Here is a 16,758-nt window from a genome sequence, read left to right as displayed (position 1 = left end):
CTAAAAGCCGCAGCTCTAGCCTTCAAAAGGGACGTGGCCTCATAATTCATCCAAGGTTTCCTGTTAGGGAATACCCGGATCATCTTGTGAGACACACAGTCCTCCGTGCATTACCAATTAAAGTCCGTGACAGCTGAGGCATACTCATTGAGGTTAGCTGCCGAGTCCTTGAATACTAACCAGTCCACCGATTCAAAGTAGTCACGGAGGACCTCATCCATTTCCTCCGTCCAACGCGACACTACTTTTGACCCCGTGACCTCCCGCTTAAGTTTCTGTTTGTAAACCGGGAGGAGGAGTATGGTCTGATAGTCCGATTTTCCGAAGTGAGGTCATGGGACGGAAAGGTAGGCATTCTTGACTGCTGTGTGGCAGTGGTCAAGTATATTTGGGCCTCCAGTGGGGCAGGAGACATGTTGGCATAACTTTGGCAGCGCCTTTCTGAGGTTGGCCTGGTTAAAGTCCCCGGCTGTAATGAGCAAAGCTTCTGGATACCTGGTCTCAAGTTCACTGATGTTGGCTTACAGTATGTTCAGAGCATACTTCACATCCACCTGGGGGGGGGGGGGTGGGGGGGATGTAGACCGCTGTCAGTATGAATGGAAAAGACTAAACAATCAATGTTTTGTGCTGAGACCTCCATCAGGTCAGGAGAAAAAGATGAGAAGTCAGAGCAAGAAGGTATGGGGGGTGGGGGGGAGAGGAGGAAGAAGTACAAGGTGGTAGGAGTTAGGTGAAAACAGAAGGGGAGGAAGAGTGAAGTAAAGAGCTAGGAAGATGATTGGTGAAATGGGAAAGGGAGAATGGTGAAGGTGGGGGGGAGGGAGGAGTTACCGGAAGTTTGAGAAATCAATGTTCCTGCTATCAGGTTGATAGCCACCCAGACGGAATATAAAGTATTGCTCCTCCAATGACATGTCAGTCCTGCTGAAGGGTCTGGGCCCAAAACCTCAGCTGTACTTCTTTTCATAGGTGCTGCCTAGCCTGCTGAGTTGCTCCAGCATTTTGTATGTTTTGCTTGAATTTCCAGCAACTGCAGGTTTATCAGTCCATGTTCTCCCTTACTGTTGCGATGAGGCCACACTCAGATTGGAGGAGCACTCCTTCACCATTCCCCCATTCCTGTTTCCCTCTTTCACCTCATCTCCTTACCTGCTCACCATTTCCCTCTCGTGCTCCTCCCCCTTCCTCTTTCTTCCATGGTCTTCTACCTTCTCTTACAAGGATTTCTCCTTTTCCAGCACTTTATCTCTATCACCAATCAACTTCACTCCTTCCCCTCTCCCAGTTTCATTTATCTCCTACCACTTTGAATTCCCCCCCCCCACCTTTTTTGCTCTGCCCTCATTTTTTTCTCCCAGCCCCAATGAAAAGTCTTGAAATGTCGACTGTTCACTCTTTTCCATAGATGCTGCCTGGTCTGCTGAGTTCCTTCAGCATTCTGTGTGTGTTGATAAGAAATGGGGTGTATGGAGTGACCAGATAGGGGTACACTTCTCTTGAAGGGGTTTGTCGTGTCCATTTCTAGGCAGCTCACTCAACTTTGCTCCCCACCAGACACACGCAGCACTCACCTGTGGCTCCAAGCGGCTATTTGCATGAAACAGTGGCCACATCCGGGTACACTGCTTCAACGGGTGGGCTAAACCAGGTGAGGGTAACTGGTGGCCTCATACCCCAGTGAGATAGGGACATGCCTGTCCTAGCATGCAAAGTCAGATCTGGTAGACTAAGCAGATGAGATCTACAGTGAGATCCAATGGCCAGGAAGGTGGCCCTGCAATACTCTGCAGAGAGCAAAGTGCACGACAAGGCACAGAAGTCATGGCCATCTACTGCAACCAAGGAAGACACCAGTCGTGATGCTTATTCATACCATGGGACTCAGACTTCCGAGGATGAGAGAATGGACCAGATGCAGTACAACGGCTTTTCCACTTTAAAAACTGTCCTGCACAGGTTTCTTGTCATCACCAGACACAATAGACAACCACTACATGAATAATCAATGCAGTAGAATCAAATTTAATAACAGGTATTTTGTAGAGGAATAAATCTTAATCTTAATTCTGATAACCCAGGGTTTTGTGGTACTGGCAGTATATTAAGTCAGAAGAAAACCGTTTAGGTAGCAAAAAAAAATAGCAAGATCATAAATATATTACAATTGCACCAATTGCAACTGTAACAGTAAATAAATGAAAAACTTGACAAAAATGTTTTATTTAATGTTCACATCGCTAGCTGTTTTGTTATCATGAAGACAGATGATTCAAATTTTCTTGGATAAAAATGAAAGATAGTGAAACTAAAGTGATGGAATATGCAATATTTACAAATGTTATAAATGACATGGGAGAAGTACAAATTAATTCAAAAAGTGCAACTGATGTAAAAATGTATTTTTAAAATGCTAAGGAAATGCAGCAGGCTCAAAATGTACCTATGTATCATTCTAAACAGGTGAATCACAGCTTGATATGGCAGTAAGACCTCAAGAGCTGCGGAGTATTGTGAATGCAGCTCAGTCCATCATGCAAACCAGCCTCCCTGTTCTATACTTGCTGCTGTTTCACAAAAGCAGCTAATATAATTGAAGAGTCCCCCATCGCAGTCACTCTCTCTTCTCACCTCCCCCATCGGGAAGAAGATACAAAAGCTTGAAGACACATACTACTAGATTCAGAGACAGTTTCTATCCCACTGTCATTGACCCGTTGTGCGAAAAGATGAACTCTTGATCTTCCGGTCTACCTCATCATTGCCCTTGCACTTTATTTGACCAAATGCACTACACTTTTTCTAAAGCAACACTATATTCTGCGTTCCATTTTCTTTAGGACATGTGACAATGATAATCCAAGAGACCAATCCATATGAAAGTGTGATTGCTGCAAACTACTTCTACATGATCACAATCCAGTTCCATCACACTTTTTAATACAGGTTACATATTTTACATACCATACCTTTACTTGCCATCTTGCAATTGGTTTGGCATGGATAAGGACAACATTTTCAAAAGGTTGATCAATCTCAGTTGGAATCATGCAGTCCACAGTTTGACTACTCATGAAAACAGCTTTTGTCAGCTGTGACATAGCTGGAATCCACTCTTCATTGACGTACTGTACTCAGATTGATAAAGAAAATCAAAATAGATAACATTAATTTTCCTAAAAAGAAAAAATGGAAAATTCAACTTGGTTCATTGTGGTTCTTATTTATGTAGAGCTCAATATCATCACAAACATTGTTTATGTGCATTCTATCTTGCTTGCTCTTTGAGTAGGTTAACACATGCTAACTCATGCTGCTCCAGGTTATGTAATTGCCTACACTCGAACTGACAATATGATCTAACTGGTGAGACTCAGACTAAATTACACCACATGTTTAGTGAAGGCTAACAAGGCTGGAAAACACAATAAAACAAGGAGGAATCCAATGTAAATGTAAATATGCGGGATATTCCTTTCTGCCATTTAGAAGATTTATTATCTAATTCACATGCTTTCATTGTAGGAATTTTAAGTTTGTCTGCTACTGAGGTAGATGTCAAAGTTTAACATGCTTCTCTAGCAAATTGCTGTAATTAATTTGATTTAGGTCACTGAATTGAAACAATTGTTATTCAAGTCAATTCAGTATCCTTGAAAATGAATGCATAATGAAAGATTTATTTATCTTCATTTAGCTAACATAAAGCTAATTGTAATGGTGTAAACTAGTCATCTTTCAATATGTCAGTTTTCTTTTGATGTCCATTTAACATGAAGGGATTCCAAGAATTTTATAAGGAGAAGACAACTTTGCTGAAGATTGGGAGATAGTTAATAGATCTCACTAATACTCAAAATGATTTTTGCATGCATTCCTTGTAGTTTTATAAGCACACAAAAGGTAGGTATCTATACATCTAGTAGTGATGTTAATTGTTCCTGTTACATTCTTCATATGTGAACATTTACAAACATGAGTAAGCTCAAATAGTGTGATTTGAGGAACTATCATTTTGTGGGGCCTTCTTGTTCCTGTTGCAGTGAACACATCCATAATTAACTGAATTGCTCAGGGCAAAGCATTTGTCTTTTTGTAATTTGGTAAGGGAGCAGATCACCGAGACACTCTAGGTGGTCAATTTCTGACAAGCATATTTATCTTTGTCACTGATGATTGCAGAAATATGCACTTACGCAAGTTCTCAGCTCTGTGCGTCAAGGCCAAGCAGGGATACACATACATCTTATATCTGAGGTAAATCCTAGATAAAAGGTGAGGTCTGGGTGCTGAGTAGGTTATTAAATTGTTAGTTAGAGTTTACAAAAACAATGAGACTCTGCCTTTCATTGATATTATTCTGTACTGTGAAGTCCAGGGAGTTCTGTAGAATAAATAATCACAAATTCCAGCAAGGAATTCAGCAGAAACATCTTTACTCAAAGGAGGGTGGTAGTGTGTAAAATGCTGGAGGAATTCAGCAGGTCAGGCAGCATCTTTAGAAGGGAATAAACAGTGGATGTTTTGGGCTGAGACCTTTCATCAGGACTAGAAAGGAAGAGGGAAGAAGCCAGAATAAGGTGATGGGGGGTGGGGAGAGGAGAACTAGTACAAGCTAGAAAGTGATAGATAAAGCCAGGCAAGGGGGAAGGTAAGGGTACATAGGTAGAGAAATCAATGTTTGTGCCAGCAGGTTGGAGGCCTATTCCATATGGATAGACTCTATCCTGATGCATGAACATTGATTTCTCTAACTTCTGGTAATATTTCCCTCCATCTCTTCCACTCCTAACCCTAGCTTCCATCTTAACTCTTCTCCTCACCTGCTGAACCAATCAACCATTTCAACTTAAATAAAACAAGGAATTGTTAATATTGAACTGTTAAAAAATTACATTGAACTGAAAGCTTTGTATTCAGTTTCAACTTTACACTAAGGAGCATCCTAATTGCACCCCAAATATTGTTTCATATTTTGTAAATCCCCCACATATTTTACAAATGTCTGTAAAACTTACATGCAACTTGATGATTTCACACGTTAGACTTGCAGACTGTGTAAAACCCTTGCCGAGAACCCTCACAGTGGTACAATCATACCGTCGAACATCACACAATCCGGAATTTTCCAACGCTGTGATTTCAGGAAGCTGATCTTTGATATTGATATTATAAAACATAAATTAAATTATACATTTGTAGAATGTTGATCTTGCAAATCCTCATACTTAGTTGTACATAAACTGGAAAAATTCCATTAAATCCATACATACAAAATTATTCAATTCCATCATTCATGAAATGGAAAGGCCATGTGGGGACCTATGAGCCGTACATGAGCAGGACATTATTGAACTTGCCCTGGGCACGTGGTTCCTTTCATTTGAATACCTTCTCACCCATTTCCCAAAGAACAAAGTGCGAGATAAAACTGGTTCCTGGTCCAGTCATGCTGACGCTGCAAGTAAGGAAGCTTACCAGTACCTCAACTTGCTTTGCAGGCTAAAGAAATTAGGTACGTTCCTTTAGGCCCTGACCAATTTTTATTGATGCACCATAGAAAATATCCTATCTGTATGAATCATGACTTGGTAAGGCAACTGCTCTGCTCGTGACTGCAAGAAACAGTAGAGAGTTGTGGACACAGCTCTGCATATCATGGACCCCAGCCTCTCCTGCATGGACTCAGTTTGCCTCAGTAAAACAACCAACATAATCAAAGAACTCACCCACCCCAAATATTCTCTCTTGTCCCTTTCCTATCAGAAGGAAAATAGAAAAACCTAAAAGTAGGTACCACCAGGCTCTAGGACAGCTGCTGTGCAACTATTGAATGGTCCCTAGTTTGTCAAGATGAACTCTTGACATCCCAACCTGCCTCTTTAAGGCTTTGCACCTTATTGACCACCTGCACCGTAACTGTAACAACTTATTCTGCATTCTGATAACAACACATAAAAATTGCTGGTGAACGCAGCAGGCCAGGCAGCATCTGTAGAAAGAGGTACAGTTGACGATTCGGGCCGAGAACTTTGCCCTGACGAAGGGTCTCGGCCCGAAACGTTGACTGTACCTCTTCCTATAGATGCTGCCTGGCCTGCTGCATTCACCAGCAATTTTTATGTGTGTTGCTTGAAATTCCAGCATCTGCATATTTTCTCGTGTCTGCATTCTGGTAGTTCCCTTTGTACTACCTCATTGCACTGTTGTAATGAAATAATCTGTATGGACAACATGCAAAATAGGTTTTTCACTGTACTTCTGCATACGTGACAATAATAAACTAATCTACCAACCTGCAAGTCCAGATAGCCTCACTACTTGATTACTAATAATTCCTACAATTCAAAATTTGTGCTGAAAACGGTGCAATAATCCATGTATATGCACTAAGAATGTACTCCAAATTTGAAAGTTTTATTATTTGCGGCACAGTACTTACCTACTAAAACACTGCAATCATAAGTGCTGAAGCCTGAAAAACAAGCACAACCCCACTCAGTACATTCACCATTGCCACTGCAAAAATTGGGACACCTCAGTGCTGACAAAATGTCCTGAGGAACTTTGGACAAATCCCCATTGTCAGTTCCATGATAGATCCCAGCTTCCAAGAGTTTCCTTTCACATTCATTTTCTAATAAACTTAAGCCTCTATTTGCCCAGTTGAAGTCATCTTTAAGCTGAAGGTCCAAGAAACAAATGTCTATAACATCCATTAATCGTTGGCCAAGCACCTCCCCACAGGCTTGGGCAATACTGGAATTAGCAACCACCTGTTGGCATAAATTAAATGCTTTTGATTCTGTCAGCCCAGAAGGTGTGGGCCAAGAAGGTAAGATCTCCTCCTGAAAATCAGAAGTGTGGTCCTCAGGAAAAAAGTAACTGAATCCTTCCAAGTCTGTTTGAGTAAGACTTTGAAGAGGGGAAGTGGGCAAGTCTTCATAGTAATCCTGGCGCTTCCATCTGCTATGATCATAGTATTTTTCCTGATAGTTATAGTTACCCCGTTGTTTGTTCCTCTGCCTGTGTCCCCTTGATATTCCTCGTTTTCGTAGCATGGTATTCTTTTTTTCAATGTAGGAAACCCTTGCAAAATGCAATGTTTGATTAAGTTTACTTAATCTGGCATAATGGACATCTCTTAAAGTGGGAGTAGTAACCTTGTTTTGTGCATCACGTCTGCTAATTCCTCTAATCAACTTTGCAGTATTGATGTACTCTGCTGTAACGTCCAGCGCTGGTATTAAACTGGAAAGTCTCACATTTTCATTGCCTGTACAGCCTGATGGAGTTCCTGATTCAGGAACAGAATCAAGTTTATTAGAAGACCGCGGCAGCAAAACTGAATCAGTGCTACAACTACAATAATGGCTTCTTTTGATACTTATAGGCAAAGCTGGGGTTTTGTCGAATAGACTCTTTCCAGGCATAATTCTGTAAAGGTACAACCAGAAAAAAATGGTTCAGTTTTACAGATCTGACACAGACAAGCTTTGAATAAAATATAATTAAATTTCAAAATGTGCTTAAAGTATTTAAATCAATTCCATCCTCAAGGATATTAATTATGAATATATAAGAATAATATTGTAGCATAAAAAACAAAACTTGCATCTAACTATATTAGGTTTAAAAAATTATACAATTGATATGAAACAATCATAAGGCAGTAAAAAACAATCATAAATTTACAACATTCCTTTTCAAAAATATAGATTTGGGCAACAATTAGGTTCTGTAAGTGAAATCATCATTTCAGTGAGGGGAATCTGGTCAGTTGATTGTAAAATAATTCCATTAAAATTAATGGAATTTAAAATTTAGGTTTCCTTGTAACTGAGCAATATGTTGTACCAAATTATCAATCCATTATGTCAATGAAGACTTATCTCTCATTTAGAGCAAAAAATTTTGTAAAGCATACCTCCAACTTTCAATAAAAACATCCAGGTTTTCAATCTCTTCTTGAACAAAAGGTTCATCTGAATTTTGAAAATCATTATTCATATCACTATCAAAAGTGCCACAAAGACCTTTGGTACTTTGGAAGTCAATGCTTGGTGCTCTGAGAGTTAAACTCATTCCCCATTCACTTACGTCAGCCCGGATGAATGTTCCAGTGGAAAATGTGATCTGCATGAACAAACAGAATTGTAGAAAAAGTCAATGTTTGTTAATTAACCTGACATGGTTATTTATCTCTATCAAATTCCAATTATATCTTAATCTAAAATATGTTTTTCAACAATATAGTAAACAGAACTGATATATTCTCATCCCAATTACTAAAACAATGATAATATTAGAAGATTGTGGGGAACTGATCAGCACAGATCATAGATTTCCATTAGGATTTTTCTGTCATCAAACAATGATTCTTGTGCGTTATTGATTAAATTTAAAAACATGCACTGATGAAACATTGGAACACAGTTGATACAGGCGTCTCATTCCAGAATTTCATTCAACGTTAAATTGTAGGCCTATTTTACATGAAGGTGCACTGGGGTGCATGGGAGGGGTAGTACCTCTAGATGGCGGGCTTGTCGCACTCCTTGGAGTGGCTCGTCATCTATTGCTCCCCACCAACGCCCAACTCTCACTTGTGGCTCCTCGTAGCTGTTTGCATGCTACAGCGGCCACACCCCGGGCAACGGCTTTGACAGGCTGGCTAAACCAGGTGAGGGTAGCCAACGGGTCCGAAACCCTTGGAGAGATAGGAATTTTCTCATCCCAGCATGCGAAGACTGCTTTGGTGGATCAGGCGGAGGAAACCCTGGGGGTTCAACGACTGAGAAGGCGTTGCAGCAGCGCATTGTGGAGTGCGTAGTGCACAGCAGAACGCTTGAGAAGACGCGGCCATCCAATGCAGCCAAGGATGTTGCCAGATGTAACGATTCTCCGTGCCACTGTATCCTGACTTCTGAGGCCAAGAGAGTGGGATCGTCTCTGTGCAAGGCTTTTCCACTTTAATATCTTTCATGCACTGGTTACATTGTGCAACATTCATCTCCCAATTTTCAATTCCTACCAGTCTTCTACATGTCCTACGGCGATGGGTGAGTGGCGAAGCAACAGGCGGAGGTGACCACTGGGAGTTGTAGTCACAAACCCGCATGTAGGTGGCCTTTGGAAAAGTGGTTGTTCTTCTCTGTACTCAGGGCAGCAGAGGAGTCCGGCAGCACCAATGGCGACTGAGCAGCCCTTTTCAGGACAGCACTGCTCACCCTTTGATAGGGAGGGGCCTAGAAAAGGTGGCCTAAACATTGCCTGACCTACAGACAGATAACTGGCCAGCTTGCCACGGCTGGCAGTTCATCAGCCAATGCGGTTACACTCAAAGGAGAAGAAAGAAACTTCTGTTAGGATCATTGAATGTCCGCACACTTGTGGACTGAGAGAACTCAGCAAGACCCCAAAGAGGAACAGCCATTGTTGCCAAAGAACTTTCACGCTACAACATCGACATTGCAGCCCTAAGTGAAACCAGGTTTGCGGAGGAAGGATCCCTGACTGAAACCACCAGCGGCTACATTTTGTTTTGGAAAGGAAAAGCGCAAGATGAAGAGAGGATTCATGGAGTTGGATTTGCAGTCAAGTCCAGCTTCCTGAAACAACTCTCCGACCTGCCTCTGGGAATCAACGAAAGGCTTATATGGCTACGTCTGCTCCTCAGCCATAAAAGTCACGCAACAGTCATCAGAGCTTCTGCCCCCACCATGACCAGCAAATACGAGACCATTGAACAGTTCTACGTTGACCTTAGCTCTGTTCTGTGCTCAGTCCCTGCCAACGATAAACTAATCCTGCTCAGTGACTTCAATGCCTGAGTAGGCTGCAATCACAGTTGCTGGGAAGGGGTTCTAGGCAAACATGGTATTGGCAATATGAACAGCAATGGCCTCTTGCTCCTTAGCAAATGTGCAGAATACGACCTCCTCATCACAAACACAGTGTTCAGGCTGGCGAACAAGTACAAGACAACATGGATGCAGCCAAAATCCAAACATTGGCACATGACCAACTACGTTATAGTATGACGCTGAGACATCCAGGATGTCCTCATCACCAGAGCCATGCGAGCAGCGGAGTGCTGGACTGATCACAGTCTTGTCTGCACCACATTGAAGGTACGTATTGCTCCCCACCATCCCGAGCGCTCTAAGTTCATCAGAACAACTCTTAACACCGCCAGACTCCAAAAACCGCTGCATCTTCGCAAGTTCCAGATCACCCTCGATGAGAAGCTGTCTGCCAACAGTCCACTAACTGGTGGGCCAACCCAGAAGTGGAATCAGTTTAAAGAGATGGTAACAGAGACAGCAAAATCAGTCCTCGGCCCCAAGGACCGGAACAACCAATATTGGTTTGACGAGAATGACAGTGCCATCAAAGATCTCCTGGCCAGGAAGAACAAAGCATTCACGGAGTGGCAAAGCGACCCAAGCTCCATTCCCAAACAAGAGCAGTTCAAATCCCTTCAGGCCCATGCCCAACAGGAAATTCGCAAGATGCACGACCTGTGCTGGGATAGGAAAGATGTAGAGGTGCAACGCTTCGCCGACATCAACAACTCGAAGCTGCTCTTCAACTCCATCAAGATGATCTTCGGTTGTTTAATGTCTTTTTCTCAGGTAGTGGATAAATATGATTTTTCTAATGTAAACTTTTTTTTAAGATATTTACAAATTAGGAATTTTTTTTACATGGTTTGCTGCCGAATTACCCTTCTGCTTATCCACCTAATATGACAGATGCTGTCTTTCAGCTTAAACCACTTCAAAAAGGGTTGACAGTTATTGAATTTACGAATGATATCCAATGATAAAATTAAACATGCTTGGGAATTGGAATTTCAAGAGTCACTTTCAGATAATCAATTTAGTAAAATTTTTCATTTGGTTAATAACTCATGTATTTGTGCCCACCATTCCTTGATACAGTTCAAGGTAGTGCATCGGGCCCATATGTCAAAGGATAAACTAGCACGTATTTTTTCCAACATCAATTCTATTTGTGACAGATTTAATACTGAGGTGGCCACTTTAACTCGTATGTTTTGGTGTTGCATAAAGCTAGACAATCTTTGGAGAGATGTTTTTAAAATGTTATCAAAAGTCTTGGATCTGGACCTACAACCTAATTTACTTAGGGATTTGGGATTATCCCATCGGAACCAGGAAATATTCCTGTTTCTGTTCAATGTATGATAGCCTTTTCAACTTTATTGGCTAGGAGAGCCATTTTACTGAAGTGGAAGGATTCTAATCCACCTACTGTCTTTTATTGGCTTTCCTCCATTATGTCCTGTTTAAGTTTAGAGAAAATAAGAAGTCAGACATTTGATCCATCCTTTAAACTTGAGCAAATCTGGTGACCTTTTATTCAATATTTGCATTTGATTTGGTTTATTACTCTTCCAATTTTTTTTTGGAGTTTTAGATTTGATCAGAAAGTCTTTCTTTTTTTTGGTTGTATCCTCAGAATGGACTGCCCCGTCCTTTTTTCCCCCTTCTCTCATATAGTGTAGTGTTTTTTGCCTTCATTTAAAAATTTATAGTTTATTTTTCCTCCATGAATTGATAAGAGGAGAATTAGTTGTCTTCTTTTTTATTATATACTGCATACTAGCTTCACACTATGTATGACTTTGATAATGTCTATTTCACTTTCTGTTTGTATTGTTATTGATATATATATATTTGAGATAATTCTCCTCTTGTTTGTATTTATGCTCCTTTTAAATCAATAGAAAGTTAGATAAAGAAAGAAAGATGATCTTCAGCCCCTCAAGATCTGGCTCATCTCCACTGTTGTCCACTGATGGAACCACACTGCTAAAGGACTAAGACAGATGGAAAGAGCATTTCAGCCAGCTTCTGAACCACCCTTCATCAGTTGACCAGTCTGCTCTGAACCAAATCCCCCAACACCCTATTCACAAGGAGCTAAATGATCCTACCTCGATAGATGAGGTCAAGAAGGCTATCACGCAGATGAGCAGTCGCAAGGCACCCAGCAAGGATGAAATCCCTGCTGAACTGTACAAGGCACTCAGCAAGGAATTACTTGGGACTTTCCACAGCACCCTGACTAGCATTTGGGAAGAAGAAGAGATGACCTCTGGCCTCAGAGACGCAACGATAATCGCCCTCTACAAAAATAAAGGTTCACAGACTGACTGCGGGAACTACAGAGGCATCTCACTACTTTCCATTGCCGGAAAAATCCTCGCCTGCATCAACCTCAACAGACTGATTCCAACACTGTCAGAAGAGAACCTTCCTGAGTCACAATGTGGCTTTCGCCCCGAACGCAGCACTGTCGACATGATTTTCTCAGTGAGTCAGATACAGGAGAAATGCCTGGAACAGAACATGACATTATACTCTGTCTGCATTGATCTGACAATTGACATGGTCAACAGAAACACGCTGTGGATCATCCTTAGAAAGCTTGGCTGCCCACAGAAATTCACTACACTCATCCGCCTGCTCCACGATGGCGTGACAGGAGAAGTGTTCTCAGATGGTTCCCCATCTGAGACTTGCAACATCTCAAATGGCATGAAGGAAGGGTGCGTTCTAGCACCAGTGCTCTTCAACCTCTTCTTCACCCAAATGCTGAAGCATGCTGTTAAGGACCTAGACTTGGGTATTTACATAGGATATCGCCTAGACGGATCGATGTTTGACCTGAGACGCCTTGCTGCAAAGACCAAAATGTTGTGGAGGCTCATCACTGAAGCCCTGTTTGCTGATGACTGTGCCCTCATGGCCCACCAGGAGAACCACCCGCAGATGATTGTCGACAAGTTCTCCGCAGCCTCAAAGCTGTTCAGCCTGACAATCAGCCTCGGTAAGACAGAGGTTCTCCTATAACCTACACCAAACAGTCACCCTCCTCAGCCATGCATCACCATCGACGGCACTGTCCTGAAGAATGTGGAGAGTTTCAAGTATCTAGGAAGCACCATCTCCAGTGATGGATCCATTGACAAAGAGATCATAGCAAGGAACCAGAAAGCCAGCCAGGCACTCGGGAAACTCTGTGTCAAAGTTCTGGAGCACAAAGACATCAGCTTTCAACCAAGCTCAAGGTGTACAAGGCTGTGGTCCTCAGCTCTCTCCTGTACGGCCGTGAAACCTGGACCCTGTACCACAGGCACATCAAACAACTGGAGCAGTTTCACGTGCGCTCTCTGCAGTCAATCATGAAGATTCGATGGCAGGACCGAATCACCAACCAGGAACTCCGTGACAGAGCCAAAAGCACAAGCATTGAGGCAAGGATCCTCCAGGTCCCGCTACACTGGACTGGCCATGTAATTCCCATGGGTGAAACAAGAATCCCCAGGCAACTGCCCTACGGTGAGCTTGAGCATGGCAGTCGCAATCAGAGCCACCCCAAAAAAAAGGTTCAAAGACAATCAGAAATTGCACATCAAATGGGCAGACCTCCAGCCTCGACAACTTGAGGAGTCCGCAGCTGACAGGGCTGCATGGCGCAACCTGACCAGAAAAGCTGCATCTGACTTTGAGGATGACCGAAATCAGCGCCTTGCAGCAGCATGAGACCGGCGCCGCAAAGCTGTGTATGCACCTGTTCAATCGCCATTCCATGTCCAACCTGCAACCGCATGTGTGTCTCAGCCTGCGGCCTCCGAAGCCACATGTGTATCCACAGATGACGGCACAATGTTTAGTCTTCCTCGGACCCCGAGAGAGAACCACCGATCATTACTATTGCTCTCCCACAAACGTACGATGAAACTGAGGTTAATGGCCACTACTTAGGATCAGAATCAGATTTATCATCACCGGCATGTGTCGTGAAATTTGTTAACAATTGGTCATAAATTTGGTAATATTTATAACCAATTGTGGTATCTGGATTGAAACCGGGACATCTAAATTAATCCTTAACTGTGAATGCTTAACTGTGAATGCTGTGAATACTGGTTCCTATTTGTGGGGGTGGAAACGTGATACCAGGCATTTAGGTTTTCTTTGGCCACATTGCCACATGGAGTACCTATTTATTTATTTATTTAGAGATACCGCGAGGAGCAGGCCCATCTGGCCTACTGAACCGTGCCGCCCAGTAACTGGTGCGTCTTTGGACTATGAGAAGAAACTGGAGCACCCCAAGGAAACCCATGCATACATCGGAGACTTTCTTACACAAGACACCGGAATTGAACTCCCGCACTAATCGCTATGCTCTAGTCACCCCCCATTAAACATTTAATTTAACCAATGGTAATGAGTAAGTCCCTATTTTGGGGTGTATGGGGTGTCAGGGAGGGGTAGCACCTCTGGTGGGGGAACATGTTGCATCCTTTTCAAAGCGGTTAGTCCACCTTTGGTCCCCACCTGGCATTCAGCTCTCACCTGTGGCTCCCCGTAGCTGTTAGCATGCGACAGCGGCCACACCCCAGGCAACGGCTTCGACAAGCCGGCTAAACCAGGTGAGGGTAGCCGATGGGTCTCAAACCCTCGGTGAGATAGGGAGTTGTCTGTCCCAGCATATGAAGACAGACTCCGACAGATTGAGTGGACAAGACCAATGGAAGGTCCAACAGTCAAGAAGGCGGTCTCTGCAAGCATTGTGGAACGCGTAGAGCATGACAAGACACCTAAGATGTCCTGGTCATCCACTGTGCCAAGTCCCATCTCCAGCCGACTCCACTCTTGTCTTGCCACTGGATCCAGATGGGAATTGGGAAGAGAGAGTGAGGCTGATGCTGCGCAACTCTCCCTCGCTTAAATCCAAATCAAGCACTAGTTTCGACACCATCATAGCCGGCTGATGGCGCAGTGATATCAGCACCGGACTCCAGGAGCGAAGGTTCCCAAGTTCGAATCCAGTCGAGCCGCTCCCGGGCACACTTTCCATCCGTGCCAGGTTGAGTGTCAAGCTAGCAACTCAACTTCGTAAAAGATACTAATGGTGTCAAGGTCTTCATTGATGACAATGGATGAACCATTTTGAATGGAGGTATACGAGTTGACCTATGTCAAATTCTCAAGTGGTTTCTACCTCATTTATCTTGAGTCCAGCACATTCAGTATGAGGAACGTCAGGGCAGGGACTACTTTCAACAGGGAACTTCCCTTAACTTAGCCCTGTCCCAAAGAATAACAAATCAAATAAGATTTGATCTGAGCTTATATTTGGTGAGAAAGAAGTTCCAATGGAGATACACAACGTACTGGCACTTCTAGTTTATGATCAGTTTCCTGTCATCTACTAACCACTCCAACTGACCAGTGGATGGGTGGGAATTCAGAATTGACATTTAGCACTGGTACAAGTAATATCTTTTTAATCAAGTTTATAGTGCGGTACCCCACTAGTCACTAGCAGTGACTAGTGGGGTACCGCAAGGCTCAGTGCTGGGACCCCAGTTGTTTACAACATATATATTAATGACTTAGACGAGAGATTTAAATGCAGCATCTCCAAGTTAGCAGATGAAATGAAGCTGGGTGGCAGTGTTAGCTGTGAGGAGGATGCTAAGAGGATGCAGGGTGACTTGGATAGGTTAGGTGAGTGGGCAAATTCATGGCAGATGCAATTGAATGTGGATAAATGTGAAGTTATCCACTTTGGTGGCAAGAGCAGGAAAACAGATTATTATCTGAATGGTGGCCGATTAAGAAAAGGGGAGGTGCAACGAGACCTGGGTGTCATTGTACACCAGTCGTTGAAAGTGGGCACGCAGGTACAGCAGGTGGTGAAAAAGGCGAATGGTATGCTGGGATGTATAGTAAGAGGATTCGAGTACAGGAGCAGGGAGGTACTACTGCAGTTGTACAAGGCCTTGGTGAGACCACACCTGGAGTACTGTGTGCAGTTTTGGTCCCCTAATCTGAGGAAAGACATTCTTGCCATAGAGGTAGTACAAAGAATGTTCACCAGATTGATTCCTGGGATGGCAGGACTTTCATATGATGAACGACTGGATCGACTAGGCTTATACTCTCTGGAATTTAGAAGATTGAGGGGGGATCTGATTGAAACGTATAAAATTCTAAAGGGATTGGACAGGCTAGATGCAGGAAGATTGTTCATGATGTTGGGGAAGTCCAGAACGAGGGCTCACAGTTTGAGGATAAAGGGGAAGCCTTTTAGGACTGAGATGAGGAAAAACTTCTTCACACAGAGAGTGGTGAATCTGTGGAATTCTCTGCCACAGGAAACAGTTGAGGCCAGTTCATTGGCTATATTTAAGAGGGAATTAGATATGGCCCTTGTGACTAAAGGGATCAGGGGGTATGGAGAGAAGGCAGGTACAGGGTTCTGAGTTGGATGATCAGCCTTGATCGTACTGAATGGAGGTGCAGGCTCCAAGGGCCGAATGGCCTACTCCTGCACCTATTTTCTATGTTTCTATGTTTCTATATAATAATCAACACAGATTTTTATTGTAGTATTGGGGATGGAGGCTTACACAAACTATTTGCACCTTCCTCCGTCCAATGGAAAATTGGCAAAATAAGTTCATAAAATTTACCGCCATGTTGCCTGGGATACAATATTTCAGTTATAAGGAGAGATGGAATAGGGTAGAACATTTTCCTTGGAGCAGAGGAGGCGGTGGTACACCTGATCGTGGAATAGAGAATTGTGGGAGTCATAGACAGGGAAGAGATATTCCCTTCACCAATTGTGTCTCACACAAGAAGGCATAGATTTAAAATATGGAGCAAATGGGATTATTAAAATTCAAAGTAATTTTAATATCAAAGT

General features: G+C 42.9%; 1 protein-coding gene across 2 annotated transcripts in view; it reads right to left on the bottom strand.

The window, feature by feature from the left end:
• The window catches only part of vwde (von Willebrand factor D and EGF domains), a 239,477-nt gene that overhangs the window by 108,023 nt on the left and 114,696 nt on the right, over positions 1 to 16,758 (bottom strand). For both annotated transcript variants that reach the window (XM_063042310.1, XM_063042311.1), the window contains exons 11-14: positions 7,928 to 8,136; positions 6,443 to 7,437; positions 5,019 to 5,155; positions 2,970 to 3,128 (exon numbers count right to left, since the gene is read on the bottom strand). In XM_063042310.1, the coding sequence (XP_062898380.1) occupies positions 2,970 to 3,128; positions 5,019 to 5,155; positions 6,443 to 7,437; positions 7,928 to 8,136 (1,500 nt within the window). The remainder of the gene's footprint in view (positions 1 to 2,969; positions 3,129 to 5,018; positions 5,156 to 6,442; positions 7,438 to 7,927; positions 8,137 to 16,758) is intronic.

Source organism: Mobula hypostoma, chromosome 3 (genome assembly GCF_963921235.1).
Source record: "Mobula hypostoma chromosome 3, sMobHyp1.1, whole genome shotgun sequence".
Classification (NCBI taxonomy): domain Eukaryota; kingdom Metazoa; phylum Chordata; class Chondrichthyes; order Myliobatiformes; family Myliobatidae; genus Mobula; species Mobula hypostoma.
The sequence above is the reverse complement of the archived record's forward strand: the minus strand, read 5'-3'. Positions and strand labels throughout refer to the sequence as shown.